This window comes from Bos indicus x Bos taurus, chromosome 9 (genome assembly GCF_003369695.1).
Source record: "Bos indicus x Bos taurus breed Angus x Brahman F1 hybrid chromosome 9, Bos_hybrid_MaternalHap_v2.0, whole genome shotgun sequence".
Classification (NCBI taxonomy): Eukaryota; Metazoa; Chordata; class Mammalia; order Artiodactyla; family Bovidae; genus Bos; species Bos indicus x Bos taurus.
The window spans coordinates 41,097,470-41,113,973 of record NC_040084.1 but is presented as its reverse complement, the minus strand read 5'-3'; the positions used below and the strand labels follow the sequence as shown (position 1 = coordinate 41,113,973).

The following is a 16,504-nucleotide window of genomic DNA, read 5'->3' as shown; positions in this document are numbered from 1 at the left end:
TTTTATCTAGTTTATTGTTTCCTTTGCTGTGCAAAAGCTTTTAAGTTTAATTATGTCCCATTAGTTTACGTTTGTTTTTATTTCCATTACACTAGGAGGTGGTTCCAAGAAGATCTTGCTGGGATATGTATCAAAGAGTGTATCACCTATGTTTTCCTCTAAGAGCTTCTAGCCATCTCTTATTGCCAACATTTATTTAGTGTGCTCCAACCAAATTCACTAGGATCTACCATGTCCCTCCTTGTTTATACTTCTATCTCCAATAATTACGTATTTGCAAATTTTATATTCCTGTTAAGCCTCTTATTGTCTGCTTGTTTTGATCTCTGTCTTTCATATCTTTCCTCAATGTCTGGTAAGCCTTGGTTAAACAACTTAACCTCCATTTAATAATGGAGCACTAAAAAACTGATTAGGAGACTTCCCTGGTGGTCTAGTGGCTAAGACTCTGTGCTGCCAATGCAAGGGGTGCAGGTTCAGTCCCTGGTGAGGGAACTAACATGCCATGTGCTGCATGGCATGACCAAAGATTAAAAAAAATGATAATTTTTTTAAAATTGAAAACTCCAAATTTATCCAATCCATTCATTTTATTGTCTTCAGTATCTTAGTTACCTTGGGCTAGTCATAGTTCCTTGATAAGGATTTTCCCATCTCCACTTGGATGTGTCAGTTCAGTTCAGTCACTCAGTGGTGTCCGACTCTTTGCGACCCCATGAATCGCACAGAGCCGGACATGACTGAAGTGACTTAGCAGCAGTAGCAGCAGAGTTCAGATCAGTTCAGTCGCTCACTCGTGTCCGACTCTTTGCGACCCCATGAATCGCAGCATGCCAGGCCTCCCTGTCCATCACCAACTCCCAGAGTTCACTCAAACTCATGTCCATCGAGTCTATGATGCCATCCAGCCATCTCATCCTCTGTCGTCCCCTTCTCCTCCTGCCCCCAATCCCTCCCAGCATCAGAGTCTTACTTGAGTTAGGAATTTGCCTTTTTTGCATTAGCTAAGTCTGTTATTACTTGTACATCTCTTTTCCATTTTCCAAAGTTGTGTTGTTGTCACCTTTTCTGATTTCTTTGTCCTTGTAGGTTTATAACTTTTTTAAAGTTTTAATATTATTTTAGTGGGTTTAGAGAGGAAGCAAAAGTCAGTGTATATGTTCACTCTGCCATATTTACCTAAACTACTCTTTCCAAACTGTTCATAATGCCAAATTATTTCTGGCTTTACTTATCTCTCTGTCTAGCAAAGAGAGTTAGATAATGTCTCTTCTGTGCTCCTGTGACACTCTATGTATGCTTTTGTTATGGAATTGATCCCACTGAATCATATCTTGTTTTTAATTTGTCTCCCCTACCACACATTGTTGTACAGCCTGTACATTGTTGTACAACTAATATTCCAGAACTTTTTCATCTGGGAAAACTGGAACTCTACAACTCTGCATTTACCTCTCCCCTCAGCTACCATTCTACTTCTGTTTTTATGAGTTTGACTACTCCTTGGAAGGAAAGTTATGACCAACCTAGATAGCATATTGGAAAGCGGAGACATTACTTTGCCAACAAAGGTCCGTCTAGTCAAGGCTATGGTTTTTCCTGTGGTCATGTATGGATGCAAGAGTTGGACTGTGAAGAAAGCTGAGCACCGAAGAACTGATGCATTTGAACCGTGGTGTTGAAGAAGACTCTTGAGAGTCCCTTGGACTGCAAGGAGATCCAACCAGTCCATTCTGAAGGAGATCAGCCCTGGGATTTCTTTGGAAGGAATGATGCTAAAGCTGAAACTCCAGTACTTTGGCCACCTCATGTGAAGAGGTGACTCATTGGAAAAGACTCTGATGCTAGCAGGGATTGAGGGCAGGAGGAGAAGGGGACGACAGAGGATGAGATGGCTAGATGGCATCACTGACTCAATGGACATGAGTCTGAGTGAACTCCGGGAGTTGGTGATGGACAGGGAGGCCTGGCGTGCTGCGATTCATGGGGCAGCAAAGAGTCGGACACGAGTGAGCGACTGAACTGATCTGAACTCTGCTGCTACTGCTGCTAAGTCACTTCAGTCATGTCCGACTCTGTTCGACCCCGTAGATGGCAGCCCATCAGGCTCCCCCATCCCTGGGATTCTCCAGGCAAGAACACTGGAGTGGGTTGCCATTTCCTTCTCCAATGGATGAAAGTGAAAAGTGAAAGTGAAGTCGCTCAGTCGTGTCTGACTCTTAAGGACCTCATGGACTGCAGCCAACCAGGCTCCTCCGTCCATGGGATTTTCCAGGCAAGAGTACTGGAGTGGGGTGCCATTGCCTTCTCCAGGTTGTATACTGCTGCTGCTGCTGCTAAGTCGCTTCAGTCGTGTCCGACTCTGTGTGACCCCACAGACGGTAGCCCACCAGGCTCCCCCGTCCCTGGGATTCTCCAGGCAAGAACACTGGAGTGGGTTGCCATTTCCTTCTCCAATGGATGAAAGTGAAAAGTGAAAGTGAAGTCGCTCAGTCGTGTCCGACTCTTAGCGACCCCATGGACTACAGCCCACCAGGCTCCTCCGTCCATGGGATTTTCCAAGCAAGAGTACTGGAGTGGGGTGCCATTGCCTTCTCCAACTGAACTCTAGATACCTCATATAAGTGGAATCATACAGTATTTATTTTTCTGTGACTGGTTTATTTCACTTAGCATAATGTCCTCAATGTTCATCCATGTTTTAGAATGTATTAGAATTTCCTCTCATTTTAAGGCCAAATAGTATTCCATTGTATGTCTATATGTTTTGTTTATCTGTTTATTCATTGATGGATGTTTGGATTATTTCTACCTTTTGACTGTAGAGAATAATGCTGTTATGAATATGGGTGTACAAATATCTATTTGAGACCCTGCTTTCAATTATTTTGGATATATATACTTAGAAGTGTCATCATTTTTATGACATTGACATTTTTTAAGAAAACAGTCCCCCCCTTTGTAAAAATAGAATGTCTTTCATTTGGGGCTTATGTGATGTGCTATTCAGGTAACACATTCCTGGACGGAATGCTGCATTGCAAATAACATATTCTGCTTTCCTTTTGTCTTTCAATTTTGTTCATAATTTCTATATGTTGTGGTATGAATTTTAATGTAGGCTTTACATCTTTATCTTTATTTTCTCCCTGCTTTTAAACATAAAATGTCTTACCCTCTTCTAAGTTTATTTTAACTATCCAGTTTTTTTTTTTTAATAAAAGAAAATTAACTCTGTACTGTATCTGAAGTTTTATACTGATTGTTCAGTCAGGTAAATGTTTAACTGGATTTCCCCCCCTATTTTTTGTAACATCATTTATTGAACAAACAACAAATGAATCATTTGTTGAATCCTCTGGAAGTGTTTATGTGAAGTTCTTAGATTTACTAATTTCTATTGACCAGTTCATTTTTATATCACTATCTTAACACTTTAATTATTACATATTATAAATAATAGATTGTAATATCTATTAGAGAACCTATAAGGCAGATCTCTTAACCACAGATTTTTCTACTCAGTTGTAAGAGTACTTTTTAAAGTATAATAATATACATTAACAATAAAATAAAGTTAGGCTAACCTTTACTGTGTTTGTTCTTTAGATAAGTTAACCCATACTGCTGCTGCTGCTGCTAAGTCGATTCAGTCGTGTCCAACTCTGTGCGATCCCATAGACGGCAGCCCACCAGGCTCCCCCGTCCCTGGGATTCTCCAGGCAAGAACACTGGAGTGGGCTGCCATTTCCTTCTCCAATGCAGAAAAGTGAAAAGTGAAAGTGAAGTCGCTCAGTCGTGTCTGACTCTTAAGGACCTCATGGACTGCAGCCAACCAGGCTCCTCCGTCCATGGGATTTTCCAGGCAAGAGTACTGGAGTGGGGTGCCATTGCCTTCTCCAGGTTGTATACTGCTGCTGCTGCTGCTAAGTCGCTTCAGTCGTGTCCGACTCTGTGTGACCCCACAGACGGTAGCCCACCAGGCTCCCCCATCCCTGGGATTCTCCAGGCAAGAACACTGGAGTGGGTTGCCATTTCCTTCTCCAATGGATGAAAGTGAAAAGTGAAAGTGAAGTCGCTCAGTCATGTCCGACTCAGCCCACCAGGCTCCTCCGTCCATGAGATTTTCCAGGCAAGAGTACTGGAGTGGGGTGCCATTGCCTTTTCCTATATGCATACACAAAGAAAACCGGATAAAAGAAACAGAACTATTGACCTTTCTCCAGTCTCTCTAAAGAAAAATCTAAACTGAAAGAATTACCAGCAAATTACCAAGTATTACCAGCGAAATACCAGAGAGTCCTCTGTTTCAAGACCCTCTTGTAGTATCTCTGATTGCCTCCTAAATGCTGTCTCCCTAGTAGTCCTTTGGGATTATGCAATAATGATGGCACAGTCAGCCACCAGCAAATATAGACATTGGTTGTTTAAACAGACCATTTGGGAACATTTGCTTCCCTCAAGAGCAAGTGAAAATGCTTTGCAGTTAAGTTTTTTTGTCTAACACATTCTCCAGGTGGGGGATAGTTTCTTTATGCAGTGGTACCTCAGCTTCAGTCAGTACCAAAATCAGGTTGATTATGTTCTTTGCAGCCAAAGAGGGAAGAACTCTATACAGTCAGTAAAAGCAAGACCTGGAGCTGACTGGCTCAGATCATGAACTTCTTACTGCAAAATTCAGACTTAAATGGAAGAAAGTAGGGAAAACCACTAGGGCATTAAGGTATGACCTAAATCAAATCCTTTATGATTACAGTGGAGATAACAAATAGATTCAAGGGATTATATCTGGTAGACAGAGTGCCTGAGAAACTATGGACAGAGGTTCATAATATTATATAGGAGGTGGTAACCAAAACCATCCCCAAGAAAAAGAAATCCACAGAGGCAGAGTGATTGGAGGAGGAGGCTTTACAAATAGCTGAGGAAAAGAAGAGAAGCAAAAGGCAAGGGAGAAAGGGAAAGATATGCCCAACTGAATGCAGAGTTCCAGAGAATAGCAAGGAAAGATAAGAGACCTTCTTAAATGAACAATGCAAAGAAATAGAGGAAAACAATAGAATGGGAAAGACCAGAGATCTATTCAAGAAAACTGGAGATATCAAGGGAACATTTCATGCAAGGATGGGCACAATAAAGGACAGAAACGGTAAGGACCTAAATGAAGCAAAAGAGATTAAGAAGATATAGCAAGAATACACAGAACAATTGTACAAAAAATGTCTTAATTACCTGGATAACCATAATGGCGAGGTCACTCATCTAGAGCCAGAAATCCTGGAGTGTGAAGTCAATTGGGCCTTAGGAAGCGTTACTACAAACAAAGCAAGCGCAGGTGATGGAATTTCAGCTGAACTATTTCCAATCCTAAAAGAGGATGCTATTAAAGTGCTGCACTCAATATGCCAGAAAATTTGGAAAACAGCAGTGGCCACAGGATTGGAAAGGGTCAATTTTCATTCCAATCCCAAAGAAGAGCAATGCCAAAGAATGTTCTAACTTCCATACAATTGCACTCTTTTCATATGCTAGCAAGATTATGCTCAAAATCCTTCAAGCTAGGCTTCAGCAGTACGTGAACTGAGAACTTCCAGATGTTCAAGCTGGATTAAGAAAAGGCAGAGAAACCAGAGATCAAATTGCCAACATTTTGTTGAATCATGGAGAAAGCAAGGGAGTTCCAGAAAAACCATCTACTTCTGCTTCATTGACTATGCTTAAACTTTTAACTGTGTGGATCACAGCAAACTGTGGAAAATTCTTAAAGAAAAGGAAGTACCAGACCATCTTACCTGCCTCCTGAGAAATCTGTATATAGGTCAAAACACAACAGTTAAAACTGGACATAGAGCAACTGACTGATTCCAGATTGGGAAAGGAGTATGACAAGGCTGCACATTGTCACCCTGCGTATTTAACTTCTATGCGGACTACATCAGTGAAATGCCAGGCTGGATGAATCACAAGCTGGAATAAAGATTGCCAGAAGCAAAAGAGACACTGATGTATAGAACAGTCTAATGGACTCTGTTGGAGAGGGAGAGGGTGGGAAGATTTGGGAGAATGGCATTGAAACATGTAAAATATCATGTATGAAACGAGTTGCCAGTCCAGGTTCGATGCACGATACTGGATGCTTGGGGCTGGTGCACTGGGACGACCCAGAGGGATGGTATGGGGAGGGAGGAGGGAGGAGGGTTCAGGATGGGGAACACATGTATACCTGTGGCGAATCTATTTCGATATTTGGCAAAACTAATACAATATTGTAAAGTTTAAAAATAAAATAAAAATAAATAAAAAAAGATTGCCAGAAGAAATACCAACAACCTCAGATATGCAGATGATACCACTCTAATGGCAGAAAGCGAAGAGGAACTAAAGAGCCTTTTGATGTAAAGAGGAGAGTGAAAAAGCTGGCTTGAAACTCAGCATTCAAACAACCTTAAGATCATGGCATCCAATCCCATCACTTCACGGCAAATAGAAGGGGGGAAAAAGTGGAAGCAGTGACAGGTTTTATTGGGCTCCAAAATCACCACAGACAGTGGTTGCAGCCGTTAAAATTAAGACTCTTGCTCCTTGGAAGGAGAACTATGACAAACCTAGATAGCATATTAAAAAGCAGAGGCATCACTTTGCTGACAAAAGTCTGTATGTTCTAAACTGCGGTTTTTCCAGAGTCATGTATGGATCTGAGAGTTGGACCATAAAGAAGGCTGAGCACTGAAGAATTGATTATTTCGAATTGTGGTGCTGGGAAAGATTCTTGAGAGTCCCTCAGACAGCAAGGAGATCAAACCTGTCCGTCCCAAAGAAATCAACCCTGAGTATTCATCGGAAGGACTGATGCTGAAGCTGAAGCTTCAATACTTTGGACCACTGATGTGAACTGACTCATTGCAAAAGACCCTGATACTAGGAAAGATTGAATGCAAAAGGAGAAGAAGGTGGCAGAGGATGAGATGGTTAGATAGCATCACTGACTCAATGGACATGAATTTGAGCAAACTCAGGGAGATATTGGAAGACAGAGGAGCCTGGCATGCCATAGTCCAGAAGTCTGCAAAAAGTCAAACATGACTTAGCAACTGAACAACAGTTTTTAAGCACTCACTTACAATATAGGACTAGGTTATAAGGCTTAAGCTGGAACCCCAAGTTTGTGAGAACTCATGGCACTTTTCTCTCATTTATTGTTTCCTTTTTCTTTTCATCATAACCTCTAGTGGGTTTTTATTCTGCTTATGCCTACTTTCAGATGTGTTTACACACTTAATTTAAATAAACTTTGGTCTAATTTTTAATTTATTGGTATCTTCTGAGTAATCATTTCATATACATTAAAACTTTTTAATTTGAAATTGTTTTTTAATTCATGCAAAAATTCGTCTAGTAAAATAATACCATATTTGAGACAGAGGAAGCAGACACTCTTCCGAAGGACTTCAGTGTATAGTGACTAATCCAACATTTTATTTTTTTCATTATTGGAGAGACTCAACAGGAGCTGAAAACTAAATCAAGTATCTTGAGTAACTCCAAGGTTCTTTGGATAGCTTTAAACACATCCCTCTCTCTGAAGATGTACAATCATGTTCAGAACATCTGCCCTTTGGGGCTCTACCTAACTTTGCTCTCTTATTTTTTGAGGGAACAACAGTTTAGATAGATGCAGTCTCCCATGGGGAGCAGACAGTGTCTGAGGAGCAAGAACCCAGAGAGACAGAGATACGTTTAGTAAATGGTAGCCAGTGCTGATAACAATAGAAAAATGATTGCCTTTCAAGATTTAAGAGCATCAAGTATTCTGGCAAATCTTCCTAGGCTATATAACCTCTAATCTAGACTGATGAAGAATGTCCTTGATGACAACACATCATGGCAGTGGCTAAGCAGAAAACCCTGTTGAGTGAAGTATGTTTCCTGCCATCACAGGAAACACAGTCATGGAAGTGTCTTCCCTTGCCTTGTGAATTGGGAAGGTAGTGAAGTCAATGAAAACTTGCAATTCTCAAAAATTAAAGTAGGTTAATTTATATAAAGAAATTATAAATTTACATTTTATTTATTTATTTATTTTAGTGTTTTCTAAATTTTATTTTATTTTTAAACTTTACAATATTGTATTAGTTTTGCCAAATATCGAAATGAATCCGCCTTAAAGCAACGTTATTTTTAAAAATTGTGCTGGTGACGATACTGGATGCTTGGGGCTAGTGCACTGGGACGACCCAGGGGGATGGTATGGGGAGGGAGGAGGGAGGAGGGTTCAGGATGGGGAACACATGTATACCTATGGCAGATTCATTTTGATATTTGGCAAAACTAATACAATTATGTAAAGTTTAAAAAATAAAAAAATAAATAATAAAAAAATTAAAAAAATAAAAATAAAACAATAGTAAAGAAACAGCAAAAAAAAATTGTGCTGGTGAATTGTGTTGTATATAAACAATTTTCTGTTTCAGTGTGGTTATTAACATTGACTATAATCTATTAAGTATAATACATTTCTAAAATATTCAAATTACAGAAAGAAAAATAAAATGACTTAGGAAACTTTAAAAATTACCTGCTAAGATATTTAAAATGGCTCTCCAGCCAACATACAAAAAAAACTCAAAATGGCAAGATAAAGCTCTTTTAGATTTTTAGATTTGGAATCCTTCAAAACTAGCTGACTAGAATGCTAGTGCATTAAATAGGGTTGTAGAATTCAAGGCTTAGATTCAGAAATTGATATATCCAAAATTACGCTTAAAAATGCCTTAGGAAGTCATATTGGAGTCTAGAGAATCATATTATATGAGTGGCTTCTGTTTGAAAGTTATGTCTTTTAGAATATGTACTTTATGTTTGAATGCTAGAGTCAAACTTTGTAGAGGAGTGCTCAGATGATGATCTTACAATCAAGTGAGAAACCAGCAAATTCACACCACTCATGTAATGCTCACTTCAGAGCATATACTCTTTGAGAATCAGGCAGAATTGTCTATACTGTTTATAGAGTAAATCGTCATTTTTTTCTTTTACTAGTGAACTTATTATGGTTGAACTTGTGATAATAAACTTTATAAAAACACAATTCCACAGTATATGACTATATATTTATGTTAAAACTTCCACCTGAATTTTTTCTGATATCTTTGTTATTCACATAGGAAAAAAATGATGCTATACTATATCTTTCCTTTATTCTCTACAGATAATGGATTCTGAATTAATGCATAGTATAGTCGGAAGCTATCTTAAACCCCCAGAAAGAGTGTGTGTTCCATCCATCACTCGGAGTGATGAATCATCTCAGACTCACTACTCTGTGAACTTAGAACTTACATCTTCTCAAATGCTTCGTAGTCCAAATAGCCAAGGTAATGCTAATAAAAAATCATATTTAAAATTAGGGAAATTAGGAAGCATGTTATATAAAACTTTTCATTTTTATGTAGAAAATAAGATGATTGTGTGTTTAACTAATCTTAGTAAAATGCTAATTTTGACTCTGTTGCTTAAAGTTTCTGTAAATTTAAGTTACTTAACATTTTTTATTTTGGCTTCTTTGCTATAAGATGAAGATTAATATAAACAGCTAGGCACATATTGCAGATTTATCTTTAAAATGTCATTAAAAATAGGAAAATATTCTGAAGAATAAAAGGTCAGATTTGGAGAATCCTTCTAATGAATAAGATGGTTAGAATATTAAAGAATTAAGTTGATTTTAATCTTATTCAAGGATTAAATTCAGAAATTGCATCCAAAATTACCCTTGAAAATTCTTCATGAATCCAGTTCATTGGAGTAACTATAAGATACAAGTATTATAACTTTTAAAATATAAGTTTAGGAGAATCTTAAAATTGAATTAGAAAAACATTTATGATTCCAGGCATATCTGTACCATATACATTACTTTCTAAGATGCTGATAGTCGTGTTTTTTAATCTTTTATAATAATGGTTGCCATTATAAATAGACTATAGCTTTGTGGACAAAGCAACTACAAGAAATATTGATCCAAATCAAACAATAATCTCTAACAAACATCTTTCTAATTGGATATGAACTATATGAAAGTTAATCTTGAACATTTATTTATATTCCATTCATCTCTAGTTTTACAATTTGAAGTTGTAACTGAAAAGAACATATAAGATAATATTTGAAAATTTTATAACTCGAGCTTATCTGAATTATGAAGATATTAATGTATCTGAATAATAATTATAGTAGTACATGTGTATCACAATCTTTCAAGCCTGACATCAGTTAAACCACTAGATTGTAATTTTTTCTTGATGGAAGAAGCAATGTTCTACCTCATATGTCCTAATAATTAACATAATATCTTGGACAAAGAAACAATAAATGTGATTTGACTGAAACTGAATACATCAAGAACTGAGAAAATTTTTAACTTTAAACCTAAATTTCCTTGTTAATTAGTGAACAGCATATTTTAATTTTCCTTATCCATGCTCAGACTTGTATGCCTCAAATTTCCCCTCCTTTCTCCCATGCTCCCTCTCTTCCTGCCTTCTTCACCTGCTTCTTCCCTTCCTCCCACACTCCTGTCTCTCTCACTCTCTCCCTCTCTCTATATACACACACATATATACATATATATCTTTTTTGCATATGTTTTGAACATATTTGCTTTCTTAAATTAAAATGTGATTATTAGCTTTCTTACATCTCAAACTTAGAAAATTACTAAATATAATCATAAATATATTATTTTTATAAGACGTGTTAGAATTTGTCCCTCTTTAGAATTTTAGTCATTTTTCTTTTTTATAAGGAATATAAATTGCTTTTTCTTTTTTACTTAAGTAACAAAAATATACTGCTCACTTTTATATGCTGCTATGATTATAAGTGCTCAAAAATTCTCACTTAAAATATCAAGACAATTTTTTCAACAGCTCTTATTTTAGCATTAAAAACTCTTCAGGAAAAGATTCATCGTTTAGAGTTAGAGAGAACACAAGCTGAAGATAACCTGAACATTCTTTCCAGAGAAGCGGCACAATATAAAAAGGCCTTGGAGAATGAAACAAGTGAGAGAAATCTGGCACACGAGGAACTGATAAAGCAGAAAAAAGGTAAGAAAATTCAATAATTCTCAGAAGGAAGAGGTTACCAAAGTTTACAACTTGAAAATAAAAAGCCCAGTCTAAGGTTTACTCAATATCTTTGTTCTTATATGTGTTCAAACCTTGTGGGCTTGTTCTCAGATATTTTGATATTTGCGCTACTACTACTACTACTACTACTACTACTAAGTCATCTCAGTCGTGTCCGACTCCATGCGACCCCAGAGACAGCAGCCCACCAGGCTCCCCCGTCCCTGGAATTCTCCAGGCAAGAACACTGGAGTGGGTTGCCATTTCCTTCTCCAATGCATGAACGTAAAAAGTGAAAGTGAAGTCGCTCAGTCGTGTCCGACCCTTAGCGACTCCATGGACTGCAGCCTACCAGGCTCCTCCGTCCATGGGATTTTCCAGGCAAGAGTACTGGAGTAGGGTGCCATTGCACTAAATGGATATAATTTTAAACTTGCCTGTATATTATCTGTTATCCCAGTTCATAAATTATTGAGATTAAAAGAAAAATTAAGTTTTTACACAAGTTGTATTTAGGAATTATAGTATTTTCAGAATACCAACAAAATTCATGTATTATTCAGTTCAGTTCGGTTGCTCAGTTGTGCCCAACTCTTTGTGACCCCATGAACCGAAGCACACCAGGCCTCCCTCTCCATCACCAGCTCCCGAAGTCTACCCAAACCCATGTCCATTGAGTTGGTGATACCATCCAACCATCTCATCCTCTGTTGTCCCCTTCTCCTCCTGCCCTCAATCTTTCCCAGCATCAGGGTCTTTTCCAATGGGTCAGCTTTTTGCATCAGGTGTCCAAAGTATCGGAGTTTCAGCTTCAACATCAGTCTTTCCAGTGAACACCCAGGACTGATCTCCTTTAGGATGGACTGGTTGGATCTCCTTGCAGTCCAAGGGACTCTCCAGAGTCTTCTCCAACACCACAGTTCAAAAGTATCAATTCTTCTGCGCTCAGCTTTCTTTATAGTCCAACTCTCACATCCATACATGACCACTGGAAAAACCAGCCTTGACTAGATGAACCTTTGTTGGCAAAGTAATGTCTCTGCTTTTTAATATGCTGTATAGGTTTGACATAACTTTCCTTCCAAGGAGTAAGCATCTTTTAATTTCATGGCTGCAAACACCATCTGCAGTGATTTTGGAGTCCAGAAAAATAAAGTCAGCCACTGTTTCCACTGTTTCCCCATCTGTTTCCCATGAAGTGATAGGACCAGATGCCATGATCTTCGTTTTCTGAATGTTGATCTTTAAGCCAACTTTTTCACTCTCCTCTTTCACTTTCATCAAGAGGCTCTTTAGTTCTTCTTCACTTTCTGCCATAAGGGTGGTGTCATCTGCACATCTGAGGTTATTGATATTTCTCCCAGCAGTCTTGCTTCCAGCTTGTGCTTCATCCAGTCCAGCATTTTTCATGATGTACTCTGCATATAAGTTAAATAAACAGGGTGATCATATACAGCCTCGACATACTCCTTTCCCAATTTGGAACCAGTCTGTTGTTCCATGTCCAGTTCTAACTGTTGCTTCTTGACCTGCATACAGATTTCTGAGGAGGCAGGTCAGATGGTCTACTGTTCCCATCTCTTAAGAATTTTCCACAATTTATTGTGATCCACACAGTCAAAGCTTTGGCATAGTCAATAAAGCAGAAGTAGATGTTTTTCTGGAACTCTCTTGATTTTTTGATGATCCAATAGATGTTGGCAATTTGACCTCTGGGTCCTCTGCCTTTTCTAAACTCAGCTTAAACAACTGGAAGTTCATGGTTCACGTACTGTTGAAGCCTCACTTAGAGAATTTTGTGCATTATTTTGCTAGTGTGTGAGATGAGTGCAGTTGTGCGGTAGTTTGAGCATTCTTTGGCATTGCCTTTCTTTGGGATTGGAATGAAAACTGACCTTTTCCAGTCCGATGCCCCCTGCTGAGTTTTCCAAACTTGCTGGCATATTGAGTACAGCACTTTCACAGCATCTTTTAGGATTTGAAATAGCTCAATTCGAATTCCATCACCTCCACTAGCTTTGTTCGTGGTGATGCTTCCTAAGGCCCACTTGACCTTGCATTCCAGGATGTCTGGCTCTAGGTATGTGATCACACCATAATGATTATCTGGGTCATGAAGATCTTTGTTGTATAGTTCTTCTGTGTATTGTTGCCACCTCTTCTTAATATCTTCTGCTTCTCTTAGGTCCTTACCATTCTGTCCTTTATTGTGCCTATCTTTATATGAAATGTTCCCTTAGGTCCTCTATTTTCCAGATGATATTATTTCCCAGGAATAGCCAGGTTTTTGTGATCCCACAAGTCACTGACATCCTTCCCTTTCAGAAGTATACTCTCTGGGTCTTTATGAGTCAGCGTTAAATTAGTTATATATAATTAATAAGATATTCACAAATTTTATGTTAATTTCCGGAGAGTCATTATTTAGAAGTAAAGAAGTTTTGAACTTCTGACTTTTGATTGAATTCATATAATACATGTCTTGTGATAACTCGCTGATATGATTCATTATTACTTTTTCTTTTTCATAGATATAAGTATGCAGTTAAGCTCAGCCCAGTCTCGCTGCATCCTCCTAGAGAAGCAACTAGAATATACAAAGAGAATGGTTCTCAATGTAGAACGAGAGAAGAATATGATCCTAGAACAACAGGTGACTATGTTTTCTATAGTAATATAATATGTTTTTGAAGAATATTTAATGTCATGGGAAAATTGTCATATTGTAATTTAAATAGGATATAAAGCTGTATGTAGGAAATTTCCGGTTACAGTGATGCACACTAAGTCATTTGAACCAACTTTTCTATAGAGGAAACACAAACACTGGACAGAATATTAAAAAAGAAAAGAAGTATGTGTGCATAGTTAAATTCAAAGAAGTTGACCTCCAGAGTGGTTGGCTTTGGGTCCCTTCCTTTTTAGGACATTTTTGATTCCAGAAGAGTCAGTTGAAAGGCTAAATAGTGCTTTTGAAAGCCTCATTATGGGGCTAAAGAAGTTAAAGTTAAGAGTTCAAGATCTGCCAAGGGTAGGAACCCTGGTAAATATTCTGTGCTCTGAATGCTTTGTAATGATGAACAAAAAGGAAAACAAGATAGATTACAGCTCAGCTCTAGATTATCAGAGTAATCTAGAAAATCTTAGTCCCTGAAATTGGATTAAAGTGATCCTTAATGGCTAACGTTCCCAGGGTCCTCAAATTATTTCTATAAACCTTTCTTCTACACAGTGAGAAACTTTGCAATGAAAGATGACCAGGCAGAAGGAGATAACACTATCAAAAGAAATAGCATACTTAACAGACTATATATAAACACTCTCACAAGTTAGCTCCAGCTAGATCCTGGCTCTAGAAGATACAGACTTTAAAATAATTACACTTGATATAATCAATGAGATAGAAAATAGAATCAAAATTTTCAACAGAACATTAGAAACCATAAAATGGCACAGCAGATTTGAAAAGGAACCAAATAAAAATTGCAATATTGTAAAAAAAATACAATAAATGGAATTGAGAACTTAATGGTGCATCTAACAGCAAATCAGAAGAGATAATTAGTGAATTAGCAGATGAAACCATCCAGATCAATGAAGAGACAAAACAATGGTAAGCTTAGAAAAGAGAACAAGAGACATAAGTTAGAGTGAGGTCAAATTTATGTGTGATTGGAATTCCAAAAGGAAAAGAGAGAGAATAGGACAGAAACAATGTTTGAAGATATAATGGCTGGGAAGTTAAAAAATTGACTAAAAAAATAATCACACCACAGATTTAAGAAACCCTATAAAACCAAAGCAGCAAAAATAAATAAAATAAATAATAAGACAAGAATAAAATCCTAAAAGCTGCTGGGGAAAATAAAAGGTTATGTTCAAAAGGACAACAATTAAATTGACAGCTGACTTCTCAATAGAAAATACTGAATCTGGAAGAAAACAACTGATTATAATTAAGATATTAAAAGAAAATAACTGTCAGTCTAGAGTCCAATGCCTGGTGAAAATATCCTCCAGAAATAAAGGTGAAGTGAAGACATTTTAAGACTGACCAAATCTGAGGTAATTTGTTACTAGGAAGTACATTCTAAAGGAAACACTGAAGGTATCATTCAGACAGAAGGAAGAGTATCTTAGATAGAAGGTCAGAGATGCAGGAAGGAATGAAGAACAATGAAGATGGTAAATATATAGGTAAATAAATATATAACAGCAATAATTATGTTTTATTTTATATATTTAAATATATATAAAGGATTAAAATTAATGAGAATAATAACTTATAAATTAGAACTGATAAATACAGTTTAAGTGTTCTAAGATCTTTGCTTTATGTTAAAAATGGGTAGAAGTACCAGTCAATACTGGATTTTAATGGGCCAAGTATTTAATAGGTTTCTCAAGGAACTAGAAAAGTTGATTCTAAAATTATATGAAAAGGAAAGGTCCAAAAGTAGCCAAGCTATTCTGAAGAAGAATAAGATGAGGTCTTGCCCTATGACATATTGATACTGTCAAAATTAGCATGATATTTGTGTGGACTGACAGAATAAAGGATTAGGGTATAGTCAGACCCGTTTATATGGAAAGACAATATAAAACAAGGATGCCATTGCATAACATTATTGAAATTCTAGACTTCAGTAAATATGTGGGGGAAATTGATTATCTATGTGAGAGAAAAAGAAAGAAATTGGATCCCTACCACACATTGTACACAAAAATAAATTCCAGATGGATTAAAGACTTATATGTTAACTTTAGAATTTTTATAAGAAAATACAGAATAATGCCTTTATGACCTTGGAGTTAAGAGAGATTTCTTAAGCAAGATACAAAAAGTACAAAGCAGTGGTAGAAAAATGGGCAAAGTTATGAAGAGGCATTTTGCAGGATAAAAGAAATCACAGTTCAGTTCAGTTCAGTTCAGTTGCTCAGTCGTGTCCGACTCTTTGCGATCCCACGAATAGCAGCACACCAGGCTTCCGTGTCTTTCACCAACTCCTGAAGCTTGCTCAAACTCATGTCCATCGAGTTGGTGATGCCATCCAGCCATCTCATCCTCTGTCGTCCCCTTTTCCTGCCCCCATTCTCTCCCAGCATCAGGGTCTTTTCCAGTGAGTCACCTCTTCGCATGAGGTGGCCAAAGTATTGGAGTTTAAGCTTCAACATCAGTCCTTCCAATGAACACCCAGGACTGATCTCCTCTAGGATGGACTGGTTGGATCTCCTTGCAGTCCAAGGGACTCTCAAAAGTCTTCTCCAACACTACAGTTGAAAAGCATCAATTCTTCGGTACTCAGCTCTCTTTATGGTCCAACTCTCACATAACATACATGATTATTGGAAAAACCATAGTTTTGACTAGACAG

General features: G+C 37.6%; 1 protein-coding gene across 5 annotated transcripts in view; it reads left to right on the top strand.

Moving 5' to 3' along the window:
- The window catches only part of CEP57L1 (centrosomal protein 57 like 1), a 91,527-nt gene that overhangs the window by 52,586 nt on the left and 22,437 nt on the right, over window positions 1-16,504 (top strand). For 4 of the 5 annotated variants that reach the window (XR_003512594.1, XM_027551261.1, XM_027551259.1 and 1 more), the window contains exons 2-4: window positions 9,209-9,374; window positions 10,929-11,108; window positions 13,661-13,782. Coding sequence is in view for 4 of the 5 variants with exons in the window: in XM_027551261.1 (XP_027407062.1) it covers window positions 9,212-9,374; window positions 10,929-11,108; window positions 13,661-13,782 (465 nt within the window). In the remaining variant the exon portion in view is untranslated. Of the gene's footprint in view, window positions 1-9,208; window positions 9,375-10,928; window positions 11,109-13,660; window positions 13,783-16,504 lie in introns of those variants that run through there. The other variant, XM_027551262.1, reaches the window with a different exon arrangement.